General features: G+C 42.7%; 1 protein-coding gene across 1 annotated transcript in view; it reads right to left on the reverse strand.

Annotated features, from left to right (window-relative positions):
• The window catches only part of Pdgfrl (platelet derived growth factor receptor like), a 53,247-nt gene extending 40,262 nt beyond the window's left edge, over positions 1-12,985 (reverse strand). Inside the window, exons 1-2 of the mRNA XM_048441725.3 lie at positions 12,795-12,985; positions 520-817 (exon numbers count right to left, since the gene is read on the reverse strand). Of these exons, the coding sequence (XP_048297682.3) occupies positions 520-817; positions 12,795-12,849 (353 nt within the window). The 5' untranslated portion in view covers positions 12,850-12,985. The remainder of the gene's footprint in view (positions 1-519; positions 818-12,794) is intronic.
• Positions 12,986-20,459: the final 7,474 nt, after the last annotated feature.

Genomic DNA, 20,459 nt, shown 5'->3' on the forward strand with positions numbered 1-20,459 from the left:
TATGAATTCCTGGTCTGTGGGAGAGTGGATGTCTGGTTCTTGTGCCTTCTCTTGGGCTCTTTTCTATCTGCTGATTTGTCTTGTCCAACTCCAAAGTAAGAGTTTTTTGTTTATCTTACTACACTTTATTTTGATATCTTTTATTACTCTTAGAAACCTGTTATTAATATAAAAAAGACAGAAGGAGAATGGATTCAAATAGGAGGGGAGGTAGAAGAGGAGCTGGGAGGAGTTGAGGGAGAAGAAAGTGTAATCTGGTCATAGTATGTGAGAAAAGAGTCCATTGTTCAATAAAAGGGAAAAATGTATTTCCTTTAAAAAAAATAAAACCAGAGCATCATCCTATTGTTGATACTCGTTCTCACAAGCTGGTCACCTAGAAGTGATACTGAAGATGCTCACTCTATTGTATAGTCATGTGGAGTGGGATGGTGGATGTCAGAGGGAACAGGCATCAAGTGATGGAAGAAAATCAAACCCTGGGCAGATCACAGTGGAAAGGAAGACGGTGATGCTTACCTGAGACGGGAGTCCTTGAAAGTGTCTAGATAGGCGGGGTAGCTCCACTCCACCCTGCTCCCTTTACATCGTAGCTCGACAGTTTGCCCTGCCGTCAGACTCATCACAGCACCAGGCTTCTGGAAGCGACCGTTGTCCATTGCTTGCATCATGATGGACTGACTCTTTGGTGTGGAGTCTGCTGAGTCCCTGTCCTTTATTTTTGGAACCTTGGGTTTGGCCTTTTTGTTGGTAGGTTTTATTCTGTTTTCTCCTTGTTCCTTTGGACGCTTGTTCTTTGGGGGGTGTTGACCAGCAACTGCAAAGGCATGAGAGGGAAGCAATGAATGGCATTCCCTGAGCATAAGATGCCTACAGCATATGATGTCACTGCATCCCCTTGCCTTATGCCCAAATCCTTTTCATCCATAATCATAAGCCATAAAGCAATTATTTTTCTTCATCCATTCTACAATTATAAAACAACTTAAAAGAAATATATTGCAGTTTCAAAGATATCATTCAAAATAGCAAAATATAAACTAAAATTTGTATCCTATCTGCTCACAACACACTAAATAAAACTTAAACTTGACAGTGAACAAACCTCTAACAAACACACATATTCATAGAGATTAAACAACTCATTACTGAATGATGAATGGGTCAAAAATCACAAAAGAAGTTAAAAATATTCCCATAACTAAATGAAAAGGAAGCATTATACAATAAAACCTCTGGAATACATTGAGAGCAGGAAATTTACAGCTCTAAGTGCCTACATTAAAAGAAGAAGAAAAAGAAGAAGAAGAAGAAGAAGAAGAAGAGGAGGAGGAGGAGGAGGAGGAGGAGGAAGAGGAGGAGGAAGAAGAAAAAGAAGAAGAAGCAAGAACACTAATAAACAACTTCATGACGCAATTCAAAAAGTTGGAAAAGCAAAAACGAACCAAATCCAAGCCCAGTTGATGGTTAGAAATAATAAAATTCAGAACATACACCAGTGCAATGGAAACAAAGAAAACAATACAAAGAATTGACAAATTTAGAAACTGGTTCTTGTAGCACAAATTCTAATTGATATTAATAATCAAAACCCAGAGTCAGGCATAGGGGTTAATGCTGAAGATCATAGAAGTAGAGCAGCCAGTCACTAGTGAGTTTTTACCTCTACCATTGTTCAGACCAAAGGAAGGATCCTGTCCTCAGACTGTCTCCTCAGACAGCACTGAGCCTCTGTCTCCTCCTGTCTTATATTCCTCTCCCTATCACCCTTGTCTCCATCTCCCTAGTGCTGGGATTAAAGGTGTGGGATCCCAAGTTCTGGAGTCATCTTTGTGTGAGCTCTGTTTTTCTTTTAAACGGGATCAATTTCATGTAGCCCAGGAAGCCTTGAACTAACAGAGATCTATCTGTCCCCCAAGTCCTGAGATTAAAGGTGTGTGCCACCACTGCCTGGCCTCTAGTGGTTTAGCTCTGCGCTCTGATCTTCAGGCAAACTTTATTTGTTAAAACACAAACAGAATATCACTACATGTTCTTTTTGAGACAGTAAACCAAATTGACAGATCCTTGGCCCAACTAACCAAAAGAAAGAAAGAGAGGACCCATAGTAATCAAATCAGAAGTGAACAGGGAAACATTTCAACAGACACTATAAAAATTCTGAATGTTATATGGGAATATTTAAAAAACCTATTACGGCATTTAGCTGAAAAACCTATGAGAAATGGATGAATTTCTAGAATCAATCATGCAGTGATATATCATTTGTATGTTAATAAATAAATAAAGCTTGCCCAAAGTTCAGAGAGTAAAACACCCCACTGATCAGCCTTATAGACCAGGCAGTGGTGACACATCCCAGTAGCCACACTAGTTTGCTATAGAAACCGGAGGGGTAGTAGTGCACACCTTTAATCCCAGCCCTATAGAGGAATATAAGACAGGAGCAGACAGCTCTCACACACAGTCTCATTCTGAGATTACTGGAGGCAAGATGACCATTTCGTACTGAGGTAGAGGTAAGATCCAGTGGCCGACTCTTTTGCCTTTCTGACCTTTAGGCTGAACTCCAATTTCTGTCTCTGGGTTTTTATTAATTGTGCTACACAGCCAAACCACCAAAGTTAAACTAAGCAGAAGTCTAAAAAAATAGTAATGAAAAGTCTACCAGGTAAAAAGTCCAGAGCTGTATGGGTTCACTGTAGAATTCTATCAAACATTCAAAGAAGATCAAGCCTCCTTTATTAAAACAAAAGAAGAAGAAGAAGAAGAAGAAGAAGAAGAAGAAGAAGAGGAAGAGGAAGAGGAAGAGGAAGAGGAAGAGGAAGAGGAAGAGGAAGAGGAAGAAGAAGAAGAAGAAGAAGAAGAAGAAGAAGAAGAAGAAGAAGAAGAAGAAGAAACAAAAGAAGCACTCCCAAACTCTTATGAGGCCAACATCACTTCAATACTCCCACCAGGTAAATAGGACAAGAAAAGAAAACTACAGGTCAATAGTTCTGATAAACATAGACTCAAAAATATTCAATAAAGATTTACAAACAGAATACAGATATCCATCAAAAAGGTTATCCAGCTTGACCAAGTTGACTTTCTCTCTGAAATTCAGGGGTGGGTCAACATAGACAAATCAATTAAACGTCATAAGTCACATAAAGGGACTTTAAAAAAATCAAACTTAAAATGAACTTATAAACAAAAATCATGGCAATAGATGCAGAAGAAGCTTTTCACAAAGTTCATGTGATTTCATGCTGAAACATCCTAGAATGTAGGGTGACAGGGAATATACCTCAACACAGTGAAAGCAAAATACAAGAAGCCCGCAGCCAACATAACCCTAAATGGAGAAAAGCTTGACACAATTCCACTGAAGGCAGGAACAAAACTATCCACACTTCTTTTTAGTATTATGCTATAAATACTAGCTGGAGCAAGAAGGCAAAAGAAGGAAATTAAAAGGATACAAATAGTGAAAGAAGTCAAATATATGCCTGTTTGCAGATGACATGATGCTATACATCAAAGATGACAAAAATTCTATTACTGCTAGAAATAATAAACAAATTGAAAAACATGGCAGGATACAAAATCAGCTTTCACAAAGCCATAACTTCTCTACCCACCACCAACAAACACACCGAGGGGATCTTAGAAACACTCTGAATTAAGAGAAGCCTCAAAGAAAACCCCTGGGGAAAAACCTAACAAGGAAATAAAGGACTCCTACAATGAAAACCTTAAATCTCCGCACAGAAAGATACAGAAAGACACTTGAAAATAGAAAGATACCCCATATTCTTGGGATGTATTTGACAAAGATGCCGAAATAAATGCTGGAAAAAGAAAGCATCTTCTTCAACAGGTGACCTTGGGAACACTGGATGTCCACACTGAACATGTATCTATCCCCTCACACTAAAATGAACTCTAAATGGATCGAACACCCAAACATGGAGCCTGAAACCCTGAACCTTCTAGGAGAAAACATGGGTGATTCTCCACATGATACAGTTGTAGGAGAGGGCTTTCCGAGGGCCATGAATTTGAAAGAGAGAAAGGAGCTGTAGATGAGAGATTTGGAAGTGAGGAACGGGAAAAGCTAAATATTGTAATTATATTATAATCTCAAAGAGAAAAAAAACAATATGACTTCTGATGAACTATGTAAATTAGTTGTATTCCAAATGCCTTAAAGATGTTAAGAGTTTATATTGTAAGTAAGTAAAGTGGAATTCTTTACCATTGCATTTTGGAATCCACTGGAGAAATAGGTGGTGAAACTTTCAGGCCACGAATATTACTGACTTCTGACCCCTGTTTGCTACTTCCCAGCTCACCAGCCCTCAGAAGTCATTCAGCTGGGTCTTAGCTTCCTTATGTATAATATGAGAATGATGGCAATAACCATTCACGGACTTAAAAATATTTGCTTTGATTCTATGTACACAAGTGACTGTCCTGTATGTATGTAAGTGCACTGCACCCATGCCTGGTGCCTGTGGAGGCTAGAAGAGGGTCTAACCTGGGATAACATGGGATAACCTGAAACTGGAGGTACAGAAGGCTGATAGTCATCACGTGGATGCTGTGATCTGAACCTAGGTCCTCTTGCAAGAGCAGCAAATTTTCTACTGCTCAGTTATCCTTCCAGTCCCTGTCTCATGGGATTTTGTGGTATTTGAGTTAATATAGTTTAAGTGCTGAGAACAGTGTTTGAATCCCCATTAACTGTCCACTAAGTACATTAATCCTGTGGCTGTTGCATGTACTCTATATAAACTGGCGGTGGAGGCAAAGCCGTCTGTCTATCTATCTATGTATCTATGTACCAATGTATGTATGTATGTATGTATGTATGTATGTATGTATCCATCCATTCATCCATCCATCCATCCATCCATCCATCCATCCATCCATCCATCCATCCATCTATCTATCTATCTATCTATCTATCTATCTATCTATCTATCTCTCATACATCCCTAACACAGTTTCCTTTCCCTCTATGCCCCCACAACCTCCTCTCTCTTCCAGATCTACTCCTCCTCCAATTCCCTTCAGAAAAGAGCAGGCGTCCCAAGGATAACAACCAAACATGGCATAACAAATTACAATAAGAGTAGACACAAAGCCTCCTATCAAGGCTGGGTGAGGAAACCCAGGAGGAGGAAAAGGATGCCAAGAGCAGGTGAAAGAGTCAGAGGCACCCTGACTCCCACTGGTAGGAGTCCCACAGGAACAGCAAGCTACACAACCATAATGTATATGCTGAGGACCTAACACAGACCCACGCGGGCTCTGTGATCGTGGCTTCAGTCTCTGTGAACTCCTATGAGCTCTAAGGCAATCTATTTTTTTTTATTAATTTTCAGATCTCATGTAGCTCAACACAAGTCATCAAGAAGCTAGGGAAAGAGCTAGATCCTATACCTCCAAGTCTAGAGCTTTCTCTGGCCCACATCATTGCCTCTCCTTTCAATCAGAGATTAGCATAGTTGATGGTTTCTTCAAAACTTTTATTCTCTTGGCCTTGACCCACGGCATTGCCCTGTCTTGGGTCTTCCCCTAGTTCCTAACAACTCTATAGTCTCCCCTTCCTTTTCTTCTTCTTAGGACTGAGCTGGACCCCAGGGTTTAGCCATGCATTTTCTGAGGCTCCAGTGTGTTGACCATTGCCCTGCTCCTGCCCTTGCCTTGAAATTCCTGCTCCAAATATTCTGTTTATTACTCAGTCTTTCATTTGAAACACCAACTAGCAGGCATCTTAAATTTAATGATCCCAAACTGAACTATGGATGCCGCTCAGACCTGCTGCTTCTCCAGAATTCCCTTTATCCCTCGGCAGGGACTTCCTCCACCTGGCTGTTCCAGACAAATCCATCACTCTTGCTATACTCCCGCCCGTTGCCCCTCACCTAGGCCACGTTGACTCCTGCAGCAAATCCTCCTGGATTCATCTTCACAGTAGACACTGAAGACCGTCTTTCCCTCCATCTACTGCCACCACTCCTGACCAACCTGTTTTCACCTAGTAATGTCTGCCCGCGTAGCTGCTTGACTTCCACTCTGGTGCCTTTAACTTCTAAAATGTAGGTGAGATCGTGGGCTCTTCTCAGAACCATTCAGTGCTCTTCATCTAACTTGAAAGAAAGCGTTGTCCTCCCTTGCTCCTTCTCCTGTGTCACATTTTAGGGTGCTTCAGTCACACTAGATAGTATAAGAAGCTATTGTGTAGCCTAAGGTTCTGTTAGTGGTACCTGTAGGTATTGCCCCTTTATCTCAGGCAGGCTTCTAACTCTTTATCCAACAAACACCCTCAATCCCCTCTCAGGTCCCACCCTGGGATCTTTGTTGAATTCTGTCCCTCAAGGAGCTACATCAAAGTTCTATCCTAGGTACCTGTAAATAATTGTCTTTATAGATGTAATCCTGTTGTGATAAGGACAGATGTCCTCAGAAGAAGAGTCCCATAGACAGCAAAATGCCATGTAGATAGACACACAGAAGGCAGACAGACATGTGACCGCAAAAGCAGGGACTGGGGTCATGCCACTTAAGCCAAGTGTCGCCATTATGATTTTTATCGCTGTGCTGAAACACCATGACCAAAAGCAATCTGGGGAGGAAGGGTCTTTTGGAGGCATTTCCTCTATTGAGGGTCCCTCCTCTCAGATGACACTAGCTTGTGTCACGTTGACATCAAAATTAGCTGGGGCAATTGACCCCTTGTCAAATTGACACACCAATACACCACTATTTAACAATAAACACTCTTTCTGTTTCTGTTCATTCTCAATTAATCTCATGCTAATAAATTTCACAATATAAAACATATTATAAATTTAAAGAAGTCCCACAGCCTTTACAAATTCAAATACTTTAAAAGCTCAGTCTCTCTCTCTCTCTCTCTCTCTCTCTCTCTCTCTCTCTTGCTACCTCTTTCTCTTTAAATATAAATGTCTGTAAAGCTCTAAAATCTGTTTTAAAGTTCAGTCTCTCAAGTGCAGGCTCCTGTAAAATTAAAAATAAGTTAAATGCTTTCTTACTTCACGCGGGAAGAACCAGGGCAGAGTAACAGTCTGAAAAAAGCCAAACCAAACTCCAACGGTGTAAATACATCAGTGTCCAATGATGTCTGGGATTCACTCCCAAACTCCTGAGCTCCTCTAAAGAAATTTCCACAGCACACAGTCCCCTGAACTCAAGCACACATTCCATAGCTGCTGCTGTCCTTGGTATGATACTCTCGTTTCCGAACTTTGGGGGTCTCCCGCTGTAACTGGGCTGCACTTTCACCAGTAGTTTCTATGGGGTTCTCTTCACGGACTCCATCCAGCCTTGCCTCACAGTGCCAAGCCTCAGCTGCTCTCCGTGACACCTTCGTGCCTTCAAAATTGGTACCACCTGGGTGACTCCTACACGACTACCAAGTTCAGCTGCCAGCACGAAGTCCAACCTTGGCTGCTGCTGAAACACAGTGATGGATACCACTGATGCTGGTATCTTCTTAATTATCACTGATTTCTCAGCTCCAGCGGTGGTGTGGGAGAATTGTCTGTATTCTGTCAATCATATTTTAATAAAACGCTGATTGGCCAGGCAGGCAGTATAGGTGGGAAAGTCAGACAGGAAGTAAGGGTGGAGCAAAGAGACTGGGAGTATTCTGGGAAAACAGGAAGCTCCCTCCGCCACTCCTTAGCAGACCACAGAAGCAGCAACATGTAAGCTGACAACTGAAAAAGGTACCAAGCTATATGGCTAACACAGATAATGATAATGGATTAATATAAGTTACAAGGACTAATAAGGAGCTAATGGGCCAATCAGTTTATAACCTTATGGAGTCCTGTGTGTGATTTTCTTTGGACTTGCCGGCTGTGGGGTACTGGGCAGGACAGAAACCCCAACAAGCCGGCCCCTCATGTTACACAGCTGACCAGCATCCACTGTGCAAATCAAACAACAATTTTACCTCAGAGATGCTGGTCTCTCACAATCACAGCTGATTCCTCAGCCCCGGCTTACCAGAACCACAGATTCTTCATTCAAAAGAGCAATGGTCCTGGCAGTCTTTAAACTTCTCTTTGGATTTTGTAAGCCAGGCCTCCATCATCGGCACTGCTCCCAGCGTTATTGCCCAAGATTTAACGGAACTTTGGGCTAGAGAAGCCATTCTCAGAAGTGTTTTTAAGAGCTCAGTGGGCTGTTCCATTAAATCTTAAAAACACTTCTGAGAATGGCTTCTCTAGCCCAAAGTTCCAAAGTCCTTCCACTCCCTGTCCCCCCACCACCCCCCCCCAAAAATCTCAAGCACAACATGGTCATGTCTGTCACAACAATACCTTACAGTCCTGGTGCCAATGTCTGTCTTGGTCAGGGTTGCTATTGCTGGGATGAAACACCATGACCAAAAGCAACTTGAGAAAGAAAGATTCTACTTCACTTAGACTTCCAGGTAACAGTCCATCACTGGGGGGGGGGGGCAGGAACTCAAGCAGGGCAGGAACCCAGAGACAAAAGCTGAATCCAAGGTTATGGAGGAATGCTGCTTACTGACTTGTTCAGCCTGTTTTCTGATAAAGTCAAAGACCAATAGACCAGGAGTGGACACGCCCACAATGAGCTAAGCCCTCCCATCCATCAGTAATTAAAATGCCCTCAGTTGCATCTTATTGAGGCATTTTCTCAGTTGAGGGTCCCTCCTCTTAGACGACACTAGCTTGTGTCAAGTTGACATAAAAACAAGCTAGGACACCAAGGAATGCCAAGATTGTGGGACACTTCCAAAAACTAACAAGAGGCTGTAGGGTTCTTCCAAGAGTCTCTGAGGAAGCAAGGCCCTAATGACATCTTGATGTTAGAGTTTTGGCCTCCAGAACTGTCAGAGAATAGATATCCATTGCTTTAAAACACATTATTCCCATTATAGGCTGAATATCCCTAATCTGAATAAAATGAGCTTTCAAATCCAAAACATTGTGAGTACTGACGCGATCCCACAAGTGGGAAATGCCACACTCAACCTCATGTGACATTTCAGAGTCAGAATGTGGGTGGACAGACATATTGTCTAAAACCACCTTCAGATTATGTATGTACAGAAGATACACACAACATAAGTGAGCTTCCTGCTTAGACCCCAGCCCCACATCCAGGATATTTGATGATGCTTATGCAAACATTCCAAAAATCTGGGGAAAAAATGCTGGCCTGAAATGCTTCTGTTCCCAAGAATTTTTGAGAGAGAGTGTCATCTTGTCCTCTGTCACAGCAGCTCAAAGAAGCCAACGTGTTCTAGTTAATGAGACCCACGACGTCCATCAGTTCCTGAAATTCCATCTTCAACTGTAATTTGTTCTCTGTCCCCTCCCTTTGATCATGAAGACCAGAAAGAAAGGAGCTTACAGCCTTGCTCACAGAAAACCACCCTCCTTCTGGGCTTTACATGTGCTCGCTCTCTCTCTCTCTCTCTCTCTCTCTCTCCCTCAGACTAACTTCTTGTTTGTACTTAAGTATGGAAGACAGTTTTATCTATCAAACACAGAGACCAAGTTCCTAAACATATTGAAATATCTTTTAATTGTATTTGTAATCAAAGATGTGTTTTATGATTGTTTATTTCTATACAGGTTTCCGACCTACTGTGTTCTTCCAAGGAGCAAACTGACAGAGGAAAGTGATACACTTGTCCTTGCTAGACAGCATGGTCACTGTATCATTCCCCTTTTTGGAGGTCTGATTTTCCCCTCTCACGTTTTGATGAATAAGCTATGTTGAACTGAAGACTGTACTGGATAAAGGGACTTGTGTAGGTAAATGAAATTGCAGTAAGGAATCAATATGTGTACCTCAGCACTTGCTCCAGCCATTAAATATACATATGTAGATGATAAGAAGTTAGTAGGTGGTCGTAATTTTATACTTTCAAACATGAGCATGGCAGTGCAGCATTAAACAGAAATGCTGGAAAGCAGGTACTATGAGCAGCAACTCACTAGCTAGAGCCTTTGGCCGACTTAGTCACCGTTTTCAAGCAATGGGTTGACCATGTGCTCTTCCAGCTCCTTCTCATGAAGAGAAATAACATGATGTCTCACAATGCAATCACTTTAGAACTGGGCAAGGCGAATGTCACTGGTTAGGACAGCTGTCTGCCTCGTGAGTGCTTGCCGAGGAAGCCTCTTTCTGTACGGCTTGCTCCCAAATGGGATCACAAATCGACAGGCTCAGCAATAATTGGAGTCATTACCTGTGCCTGTAGTTGGTACTGGGGGATGGAACAGACATAGCAATCCTGACCTGTCAATCAGAGAGAAGCACCGGAAGAACTTCTTGTATATTCGCTGTCATTGGTTGTTTCTGCTCCCTCCCCTGTGCCCACCCAAGGATTCAAAAGAAACAAAGAAACAAAAATCCTTGATAGAGATTATTATTGTTAGGAAACAGTTAAATAACTACTGAAGTAAATTCAGTTTTCAATAGGCATGTTCAAAGTCTGTCCACGACTCATACATCATATATATCTACATATGTATATATCCTAAATATATATCATAAATGTATCTATCATACGTGTATATCTAAGTTTAAAGGCAAAACTCACAGTTTACCCATTCTTAACTACTGAATACTTAACCTGTATCCCACTTTCCCTGGCCGTCCCATAAATATTTACTGTTTGTATGATTTGCAGTTTGCTAGTTCATTTAGACAGACATTCGTGTACTTCACATACGCTGATCTGTGTTGGCTGATGTCACCGCTTGAGCCTTTCCAACTGCCATCATGGGTATCACAAAGCAAAAGGACTATTTCAAGTTCTTTTGTCTGGCCTTCTCCTGCCCTATGCAAAAATGATACCGAATACTGCACACCCACCGTTTAACAGTCAGATACAAGGGCCTGCCAGGAATGTTTTAACACTGTCCTGTGTAGACAGAGCTCATGCCAGCGTTTCTCTGGGCAAAGAGGAAAGGCTGGCCCCCTCCCCCAGATGCTTTGCTCACACGTGACTAAGCAGGGCTCTGACCTCAAGGAACCTCCTGCACAGCGTCATGGGCTACCACCATCTTGACCTTCTGCAAATTAGACTCTGGTGGTGTTTGGAAGGTGACTGCGGTCTCGCAGGACGGAAAGGGATGAGTTGGGATTGAAGAGTAGATGCAAGCCAGGTTGACCTGGCTCCAGCATGAGGTTGCATAACAGTAAAGGCTCCTTTTCAAGCAAATCTAAACCCATTTGAGGCAGTAGCTGGAGAAAGTTAAGAGTCACACACATTGTTTCTCAACCTGTGGGTCAGCACCCCTTCACAAGAGCCGCCTAGCGACCATCAGAAACATCAGGCATTTACAGTACAGTTAGTAACTGGTGAAATTACAGTTATGAAGCAGCAATGACAAATTTTTTGTTGGGAGTCACCACAATGTTAGGAGCTGTATTAAAGGATCTCAGCATTAGGAAGACTGGGTTAGCAGGATGTCACCACATGAAAGACATACTATGCAAGCAGCAACAATTAGATAAATAATTGAGCAAATAAAATAATTAGCAGCAATATACATATATGTCATCTTTATATAAAAACAGTTTGCACACATACACATGATAATATACGTAACAATAAAGTCTGACCCTGTGGTCAGACGTCTACACAGCCAGCGAGACCTAGGGCAGGTACTTATCCCAAAAACCTTTTTAAAAGATGATGCAGTGCCGGGCAGTGGTGGCACACACCTTTAATTCCAGCACTCAGGAGGCAGAGGCAGGCGGATCTCTGTGAGTGAGTTTGAAGCCAGCCTGGTCTACAAGAGCTAGTTCCAGGGCAGGGGCCAAAACTACAGAGAAAATCTGTCTCCAAAACCCAGAGGGAGAGAGAGAGAGGGAGAGAGGGAGGGAGAGAGAGAGAGAGACAACAGTGGTCTCTGTTGAAGATGAAAAAACTCATGGAGTAAAAATACACACCTCCGAGTCTGACAACGTGAATTCAATCCCTGCAAGTCACACAGTGCAGAGGGAACCCACTCCTGAAGGTTATTTTTGATCTCCACGTCTGCTGTAGCGTGCGTGCACGTGCACATCCAAACATACACACTCACACACATAATAAACGTAATTCAAAGAATTAAGTGATGCAAAACCCTCTTATGTGGTACAAAAATGTAGGGTTTTTTTTCACCCATCCTCCCATTTATACGGAAAATATAACTGCGGTGTAGTTTTGAACATTTTTCTTTAGCTTAGTTTTTTGTTTGTTTTGCGGTTTAGCACAGAATTTTTGTTGTTGTTGTTGTTAAAGACCTTGCAGGATTTTTAGCTCAGGTTGGGATACAAAAAACAAAAACAAAACAAACGAAACAGGTCTGCAAGGGGGAAGGAGGACACGGAGTTCTTCCACAAGAACCGCTTTGCTTAAGTAGAAGTACGGGGCGGCGACGCGCGCGGAAGGAAGGTGGCAGCGATCCACCGTCATCAGAAGGACACGTTGACACAGGGGGATGGACCAGCCGCTGGCTGGGGAATGATGGGTTTGATCGCCTAGGGGTTTTTTTTGGTAAGGCTAGAGAAGTCCTAAGGGTCAAAGATAACCACTACCTTCCCAGAGGGTTCTCCAGGGGCGTGGGGGAGGAAGAAAGTGGACCCGGAGGACCAGGAGGGGCCAGGTGCACGGAATGGTGACCACATCAGAGCCGATTCCTTAGGCCAAAAGTTAGAGGAGTTGCTAGGGGAAACTCGAGGACTGTGGGTCCTGGGCGAAGGCGGGCAGAGGCCAGTTGCTACCCGGCCCAGTCACTCACCATCTTCCAGCGCTTCGTGTACCAACAGAAGTCCCAGCAGCAACCAAACCTTCATCTTCAGGGCTAGGGACCTGCAGAGTAGTCGGGGACTGTGGGCGGCGCGGCTGGCTGCTCTGGGCAGGGCAGAGCAGGGGCGCCGAGGGAGGCGGCGCCGGGACACCACAGCTGGAGGATTCGGTTTCACCAGGGGGAACACAGCTTGGGAGAAAAGAAGGAGATTTAAAAAAAAAAAAAAAAAAAAAAAAAAGAAAAAAGGAAAAAAAAAAAATCCCGGCATAATATGATCTCTCCTGCCCCCTGGCGGAGTCGTGGAGGATAGCGCTATTTCCAAGCACTGGGAAGACTACATGGATGTAGTGCCTTGATTTTCTCCATGGTTGAGGGGTTTTGACTTAAGTTTACCCTGTTCAGGAAGACCTAAGCAGACCCCTGCTGATGGAAACACAGGATTCTTTCCAGCAAAGAGCGTGCACTAAGTTTCTATTGGTCCCCAGTGGTTCTCTCATTTCACACACACACACACACACACACACACACACACACACACACACACACACTAGACCCTTTTGCATTCAAAAATATTGTTTGTTGTGGTTGCTCTTTTAGGTCTGGTCAGAGATAAGATGGACATTTCGCTGCAGGGGAACCGTCAGAGTGGCTAAGGGGCAGGGCTGTCGGCCTGCCATCAAAAGGGCCAGCTCTTGTCCCAGTGAACTTGCTTACCTTGTAAGCAGTAGTGTCCTTGTTCTGCACAAGACTATTCATAGGTGTGTAAGAGCGACTGCCCCATTGTCGGCATCATCCTGGGCATGAGCACTCACTTTTCATCCTCTTGCCTCGCTCAGAGTTTTTGAGGCTTTGCAGACACTTTCTTTTATTCCGTTGTGTGTGTGCGTTTTGACAATACTACTATTTATTTATTTTAGACAGTTCAAGCAATATTTAAGGAATTCCATTTTCAGTAACTTCCTTTATGGCTTCTCACCAGATTATCAAACCTCCAGATATTAGTTTCATCTAAAACCTTTATAATTTTATGTTTTATCTTTAAAGCTGCCCACAGTCAATTTTCTGTGTGACAGTTTAGAAATCTGATTTTCTGTATTTCTCATGAGATGGTAATAACTATATCCCTTGGACCTTTCCTGATCTCTTAAAATTCATGTAGAGATGTTTATGACGAAGGAAGATGGTTCTATTTCTTTTCTGGTTCATTCCATTCAACTGTGACTATGGGGGTTGCCCCTTATACTTATTTTTTTGTTTGTTTGTTTTCCGAGACAGGGTTTCTCTGTGGCTTTGGAGCCTGTCCTGGAACTAGCTCTTGTAGACCAGGCTGGCCTCGAACTCACAAAGATCCGCCTGCCTCTGCCTCCCGAGTGCTGGGATTAAAGGCATGCGCCACCACCGCCCGGCTCTGCACCTTATACTTTTATTATTCCTACATAACTTATTTTGTTCCTCCCATGGATGAGGGTTCCCTCCCATCATTGTTCCACACAAATGTCACTGTACTTTAACTACTAATACATTAAACTAAACAGGAGGAAAATGAGCCTATGTATAATACTGAGTCTTCCCAGTCAGGGCCATCACACTGTTGTGTGTCTTTCCACTTGTTCAGGTCCTCTTTTACACCCCCATTATATTTTCTGATTGGTTAAGACTGGTACTTGGAAAATCATTTTGGAATTCTGAGTGCCTGAGTTATTTTACACTTTAGCCAAATTTGAACTGGCTAAATATGTTGCGTGTGTTAGTGTGTATGCATTTTAGACAATGTATAAGGGCACGTAGGCATATAAGCTCTTACCTGAGTGGATAGTTACATGATTTTCCCCATGTAAGTCTGACATGTTGTTTGGCTTATTTCTTATTTCTGCTTGTTTGTTTTGTTATTGTCAATACAACTTCTCTCATCACACTTTCCAATGGTTTAACAAGATTGGAACTCTATTTTTCAAAGCCTGTTCTAGTTCACATGAACTTGAATTAAATTTAGATATGTAAACTCAGCTTAGTCTGGAATATGGCCTGGATTGGGTCCCTCCCAAATTTTGTGCTTTGAAAACCACTCAAACCTCAGAATGTGGTGGCGTTTGGATAGGGAGTCTTGAACAAGGGAGTGAAAGGAAACTGAAGACATTGGGTTTGGCCTCCATCCTGTACTTTTGGTAAGAACATGAGAAGAAGAAGTGTGGGTTCTAACACATATGTATGGAGATGGGCATGTGAAGACAGAGGGAGAGAATGGGCACCTAAGAGTCAAAGATGGGCCTCAGGGGAAACCAAGAATGCTGATGCCTTGGGCTTGGACATCCATGCCCCAGAACCAGGAGAAAATGGATTTCTGCTGTGGAAGCCACCTGGTCTGGGGTGCTTTGCCGTGGCAGTGCTAGGAAATCTGTACGGGGGTCTGTGTTAGGATGGGACCAGGGTTACAAAAAGCAAATGCTTTTAAAGCCACGTAGCTGCCTAATCACAAGGCTTATTAACCTTGAACATGATGATCTCAATATGGCTTTGAACCTGGAAAAGGAAACCACCCCAGTTGTATTTTCCATGGATCTTATCTCACCATCAAAAGCCCATGCATTTTGTCTCCAGACTGAGAGGGAATTTTATTATCTCTGTGTTGATTCTTTCCACTATTTTTTTTCAATACTTACTGTAATGTTAGCCAATGAAAGCACATATTCTCCTGTGGTCCAAAGTCAAACACAGCTTGAAGCCTGGTTCCCTAAGAGCTGGTTAATGTTTTATCTGTTTATGTTATGTTGGCTCACATAAATGAATTTATTTTTCTAGTTTTCAAATTCTTGGACTGTAGGCATGTGATTGCATGAACAGCGACAGCCACGTTTTCTTTATTGATTACTACCTGTCTCCTCCCTGTACCTCACATTTGCTTCCCTACTGATACCCCAAATCCATAAGACGAACATCCAGGGGACTGCACCTCACACTTCCTCTCAGGATCCAGCTCCTTTCTTGCGTGTGCACAGGAGAAGGTGAGACACACAGAAGCGTCTTGTGGAAACTGTTCAGGGAGCCACTGTCAGGCTTGAGGAGACATGCTCTTCCCTCAGTGCCTGAATGGCTCTTCTTTCTCAGAAGAGCAGGCGTACAACAGTTTCTTGCATAGGCTTAACACATGGAAAGCTAGAGAGGAAAGAGATGGGAGGAAGGAGTCAACAGATGCCAGGAACAGTACCGGGAAGAACTGGGTGTGGTGCTGTTGTGGAGGGAGCTCTACCTGTGAATTTAAGTCTAGAAGGCCTATTCCTCCAAAAACCCCTCAGAGTACATTGGTAGAATCTGTGTATCCAATGGATACATTGGTAGAAACTGTGTATCCAGTGGGTACATTGGTAGAAACTGTATCTAATAGATACATTGGTAGAAACTGTGTATCCAATGGATACATTAGTAGAAACTGTGTATCCAATGGGTACATTGGTAGAAACTATGTATCCAATGGATACATTGGTAGAAACTGTGTATCCAGTGGAGGAATACAGAATTATCAGCAGTTTTAAGTTACCCAAGATCATAGTGAAATTTCCATCCTGCCCTTATAATGCTTTTCTCATCTATGGGTTATTTGCTACATAGTATTTTAATTATACATCTTAATGTTTTCAATAACTAAATCTCTCACTGCTCCTTTTGGCCTTATTTACTTAAAAATCTCTTCAAAGTAGCACATGCTATTAAGAATTTGCTTAGGCAAACAAACAAGCAAATTTTTTTGGTCTAAATATTGGGAATCCCTACTCTGTTCCAGAAATAAAGATATTTAAGTTTTCTAAACAGCCTTCCATCTAAATAGAATCAAGATGGACGCTTTAAAAATTACAAAATTATTTTATCTTTAAGCCAGACACTTTTTGTTTGAGGTCTCTCTCTACATTGCCCTTGCTGTCCTTGAACTCGCTATGTAAACTCCTTAGACTTGCAAAGATCCACCTGTCTCTGCCTCCCAAAGCCTGGAACTAGAGGGATGAGCCACCAGGCCTGGAAAACAGACATTTTTGACATTCTCAAAGCCAGTCATCAATGGTAACATAGGATAAGACAAGGATCCCAGTTACATTATTTCTGTGATAAAAAAAAAAAAAACTCGGCACAGGATGCATTGCCTTATAAAGATGAGCCACCTCCACCTGTCCACTTGCAGCCATATAATGCAATGGAAAGCAGGAACTTCCAGTCTAAGACTGCCTGCCTCTCCTACCTTCCACAGCACCATTGAGTTACTTTCTCCGGCTTTTCTGAAAAGTGCCTCTTACTAATCATTTATAGTCTGGTGTCAATCTAAGTCAACAGTTCCACTTCAGAAACATTTGTCATTCAAGCCTGACTTCTCTTGGGCAGTGAAACCCTTGGTTCTTACCTCTGAGCAGATCAGGGATGATTCTGTCTTCTTGGAGAATCAACAATTAGAGAATTACGGGATCCTGAACTGCTGTGGAATATTATTTAACTACACAAAGATGTGTTACATTTGTTTATGTATTATGTTTATAATACTCTTATTACTCTAACTGTGTAAAGGTGTGTTACATTTGTTTGTGCCACATTTATTTAATGGTGTAGGGATGTGTGTTTAATTATGTAAAGATGTGTTACATTTGTTTCACCTTGCCTGCCTAAGGCACCTGACTGTATTAGACTGATTAGTTTAAAAAGTTAAATGGTTAATAGCTAGGCAGAGAGAGGCTAGGTGGGACTGGCAGGCAGAAGTTATGCAGCTACCAGTCAGTCAGACCTGAGAAGCAGTGAAAATAAGATAGAGATAGAGAGAGAGAGAGAGAGAGAGAGAGAGAGAGAGAGAGAGAGGCAAACAGTCCCATAAAAAGGAACAGCCTGACTTAAGTTAAAAGAGCCAGAAATGATCCTAAGCTAGGCCGAGCATTCAAAACTAATAATAAATCTCCATGTCATGATTATTTGGGAGCTGGTTAATGGCCTAAAAGTAAAAGACTGACTAGTGATTGTTAATTCCCATTGTGTTTTGGTGGTAGTATATGTGTGTTTCACTTTTCAAGGATTTGCTGGTGTGGGATTATCTACTGCTTTTGCGGGCCCAGCAGTCCACTAGGATGACCCCAGGTAAGACTCCGAGCAATAGGAGAGAGGGTGCCTGAGCTGGTCTTTCCCTGTAATCATATTGGTGACTGCCCTGTCATCAGAGAGCCTTCACTCATAATTGATGGAAGCAGATGTAGAGATCCACAACCAAGCACCAAGCCGAGCTCTGGGAATCCAGTAGAAGAGATGGAGGAGGGAATATATGAACAAGGGAGGTCAAGATCATGAAGGGGAAATCTACAGAGACAGCCGAACCAGGCTCGTGGGAACTCATGAACTCTAGGCTGTGAAACCTCCAAGGAACCAAACTAAGCCCTCTGATGTGGGAGACAGCTGTGTAGCTTGGACTATCTGAGGGGCCCCTGGAAGTAGGACCAGGATCTATCCCCGGTGCATGAGCCAGCTTGTCGGAGCCCATTCCCTATGGTGGGATGGCATGCTCAAACTTAATGCACAGGGCAGAGGCTTGATTTTTTTCCCCCAACTTAATGGGCCAGGCTTTGTTGACTCCCCATGGGAGCCCTTGCCCTTTGGGAGGAGTGGATGGGGAGGTGGACTGGTAGGAGGCAGGGGGAGGGGTGGGAAGAAGATATGTGGTTGGAATGTAAAATGAAATTTAAAAAATTTAAAAAATTATTTAGAAACAGGAAAAAAGCTGTTATACTAAACCATGACAATTCCTTCTTGGTTTGGACCATGAGGAAGCCCTGGGTACAGCTGGATAGTGGTGCATCTTGTCTTTGTCTTCCAGCTGACTGCAACTGTCTTAAGTGTAGCAAAATGTTGGTATCTAAAAGTATGGACATGGTGTCTACAAGTTATTACTAAAAAGCTTCATAAGCAAGCCAGTGTTTATGGAAACTTCCCTACTTTGACCTACATTAATAAAAGGCAAATTGGGGTGATGTGAAGATGGGGGTTACTTTTGTGTGTTTTGAGAAATCTTTGAAATATGTCCACTCAAATGGAGATGTGGCACAAACCCTCAGCAATTCAGACTTGGACACAGAGACACTAGTTCACTCCAAGGAGTGGCACACACCTATCTACTCAGGAGGCAGGAAATAATAGGGTCTCCTGAGCCCAAGTTCAAGGCCACCATGGGCAACATAGTGAGACCTCCATCACAAACAAAACAAAGCCCCACTGAAGAGACTTCATGTCTATTCAATAATTGTTGTTACATACAAATGTGTGTGTGTAATATTCAGGGTTATCTGATATCCAATTGTGTACTCCTCCTTGAGAGAGACTCAAGAGGAACTGTTTAGTTACACAAAAGGCTTTTACAATTAAACAGGGTGATCCAAGAGACCTGCAATTTAAGTGACTTAGAATCATGTTAAGATGCACTTTGACCACTCCCTTCCCTTTAATAGGTAGAGTTGTTATTGGGAAATGTTTATCTACTAGGTGGGGGAAAATCAGTAAATTTTCCACTTACATAATGACCATCAATTACTGTAAGCTGTTATTGTTTCGGTATTAAATGGCCCCAAACGCTCCTGCACTGAAGGGTTGGTCCCTAAGTGGTGGCACTATCGAGAGTGACTGGATCACCAGAGCACTTAGCAATGGGTCAACCCATTGTGAAGTTAGTAGCTGACTGGGCTATTAGGAGGTGGAGCCTGGTTAGGCAAGTGGGTCATTGTGTGTGTCTTTGCTTGTCTCTGCCCCTTGTTCTGTCTCTTATCTCCCTGGCTACCTTGAACAGCTTTTCCTCTGCCACACTTTTCTTCCATGACGTAGAGACCCAGAAACTTGGCCAAGCGACCACGGGAAACCACCTCAGAAACCTCAGGAACCATGGGAAAAACTGACTTTCTATATAATGTACTCTGTACTCTGAGTATAATGTACTCTGTGCACGTGCGCATGCTCTGGGTGTGATACACCCGTTCACATGCATCTGGAGGCTGGATGCACACACTAAGTGCTTTCTTCTCTCTCCTCACCTTACTTTTGAGGGAGTCTTTCATGGAACCCCAAGATTGCCATTTAGGTTACATTAGTAACTTCCCAGGATCTGCTTACCCCCACCCAGAATACTGCCTCCAGCTCTGGCATTACAGGCACACGTGACCATGTCTAACATTTCTATGGGTGCTGGGAATTTGAATGCAGGTCCTCTTGCTTTCACAGAAGTGTCATGTGTCCCCCCCCCCAGCTATCTCTTCATCCCCTTATCAAGCATTTTGCTAGTGATGGAATGGACAATGAGGAGCTTCCTGAAGATCAATGTCGAAGGGACAGATCCACGGAGTAGCAGCTGAAAGGGTAATCTCAGACATGGGATCTTGGAATGGCATGCATCAAAAATAGCTGATTATTTTCATAATGTGTCATGAAGACTAAAGTTTTGTGGACATTTCTTTCCTATCTTATAAGACCCGGTAGTCACAGTTATGGCTCTCCGAGTATAACAGAATAATAATAAAGTAGATTACATTGTATTGTGTTTCTGAGCTTTAAAGGTCCTTAAATTCAGAAGGCAAAGACAAACAGAAGCTTGCAAATTTTAAGTGAGTCTGAAATGTGTGCTTTTGTGTTGTGTGATACACATGCACACTA

This window comes from Myodes glareolus, chromosome 23, assembly GCF_982192425.1.
Source record: "Myodes glareolus chromosome 23, mMyoGla1.1, whole genome shotgun sequence".
Classification (NCBI taxonomy): domain Eukaryota; kingdom Metazoa; phylum Chordata; class Mammalia; order Rodentia; family Cricetidae; genus Myodes; species Myodes glareolus.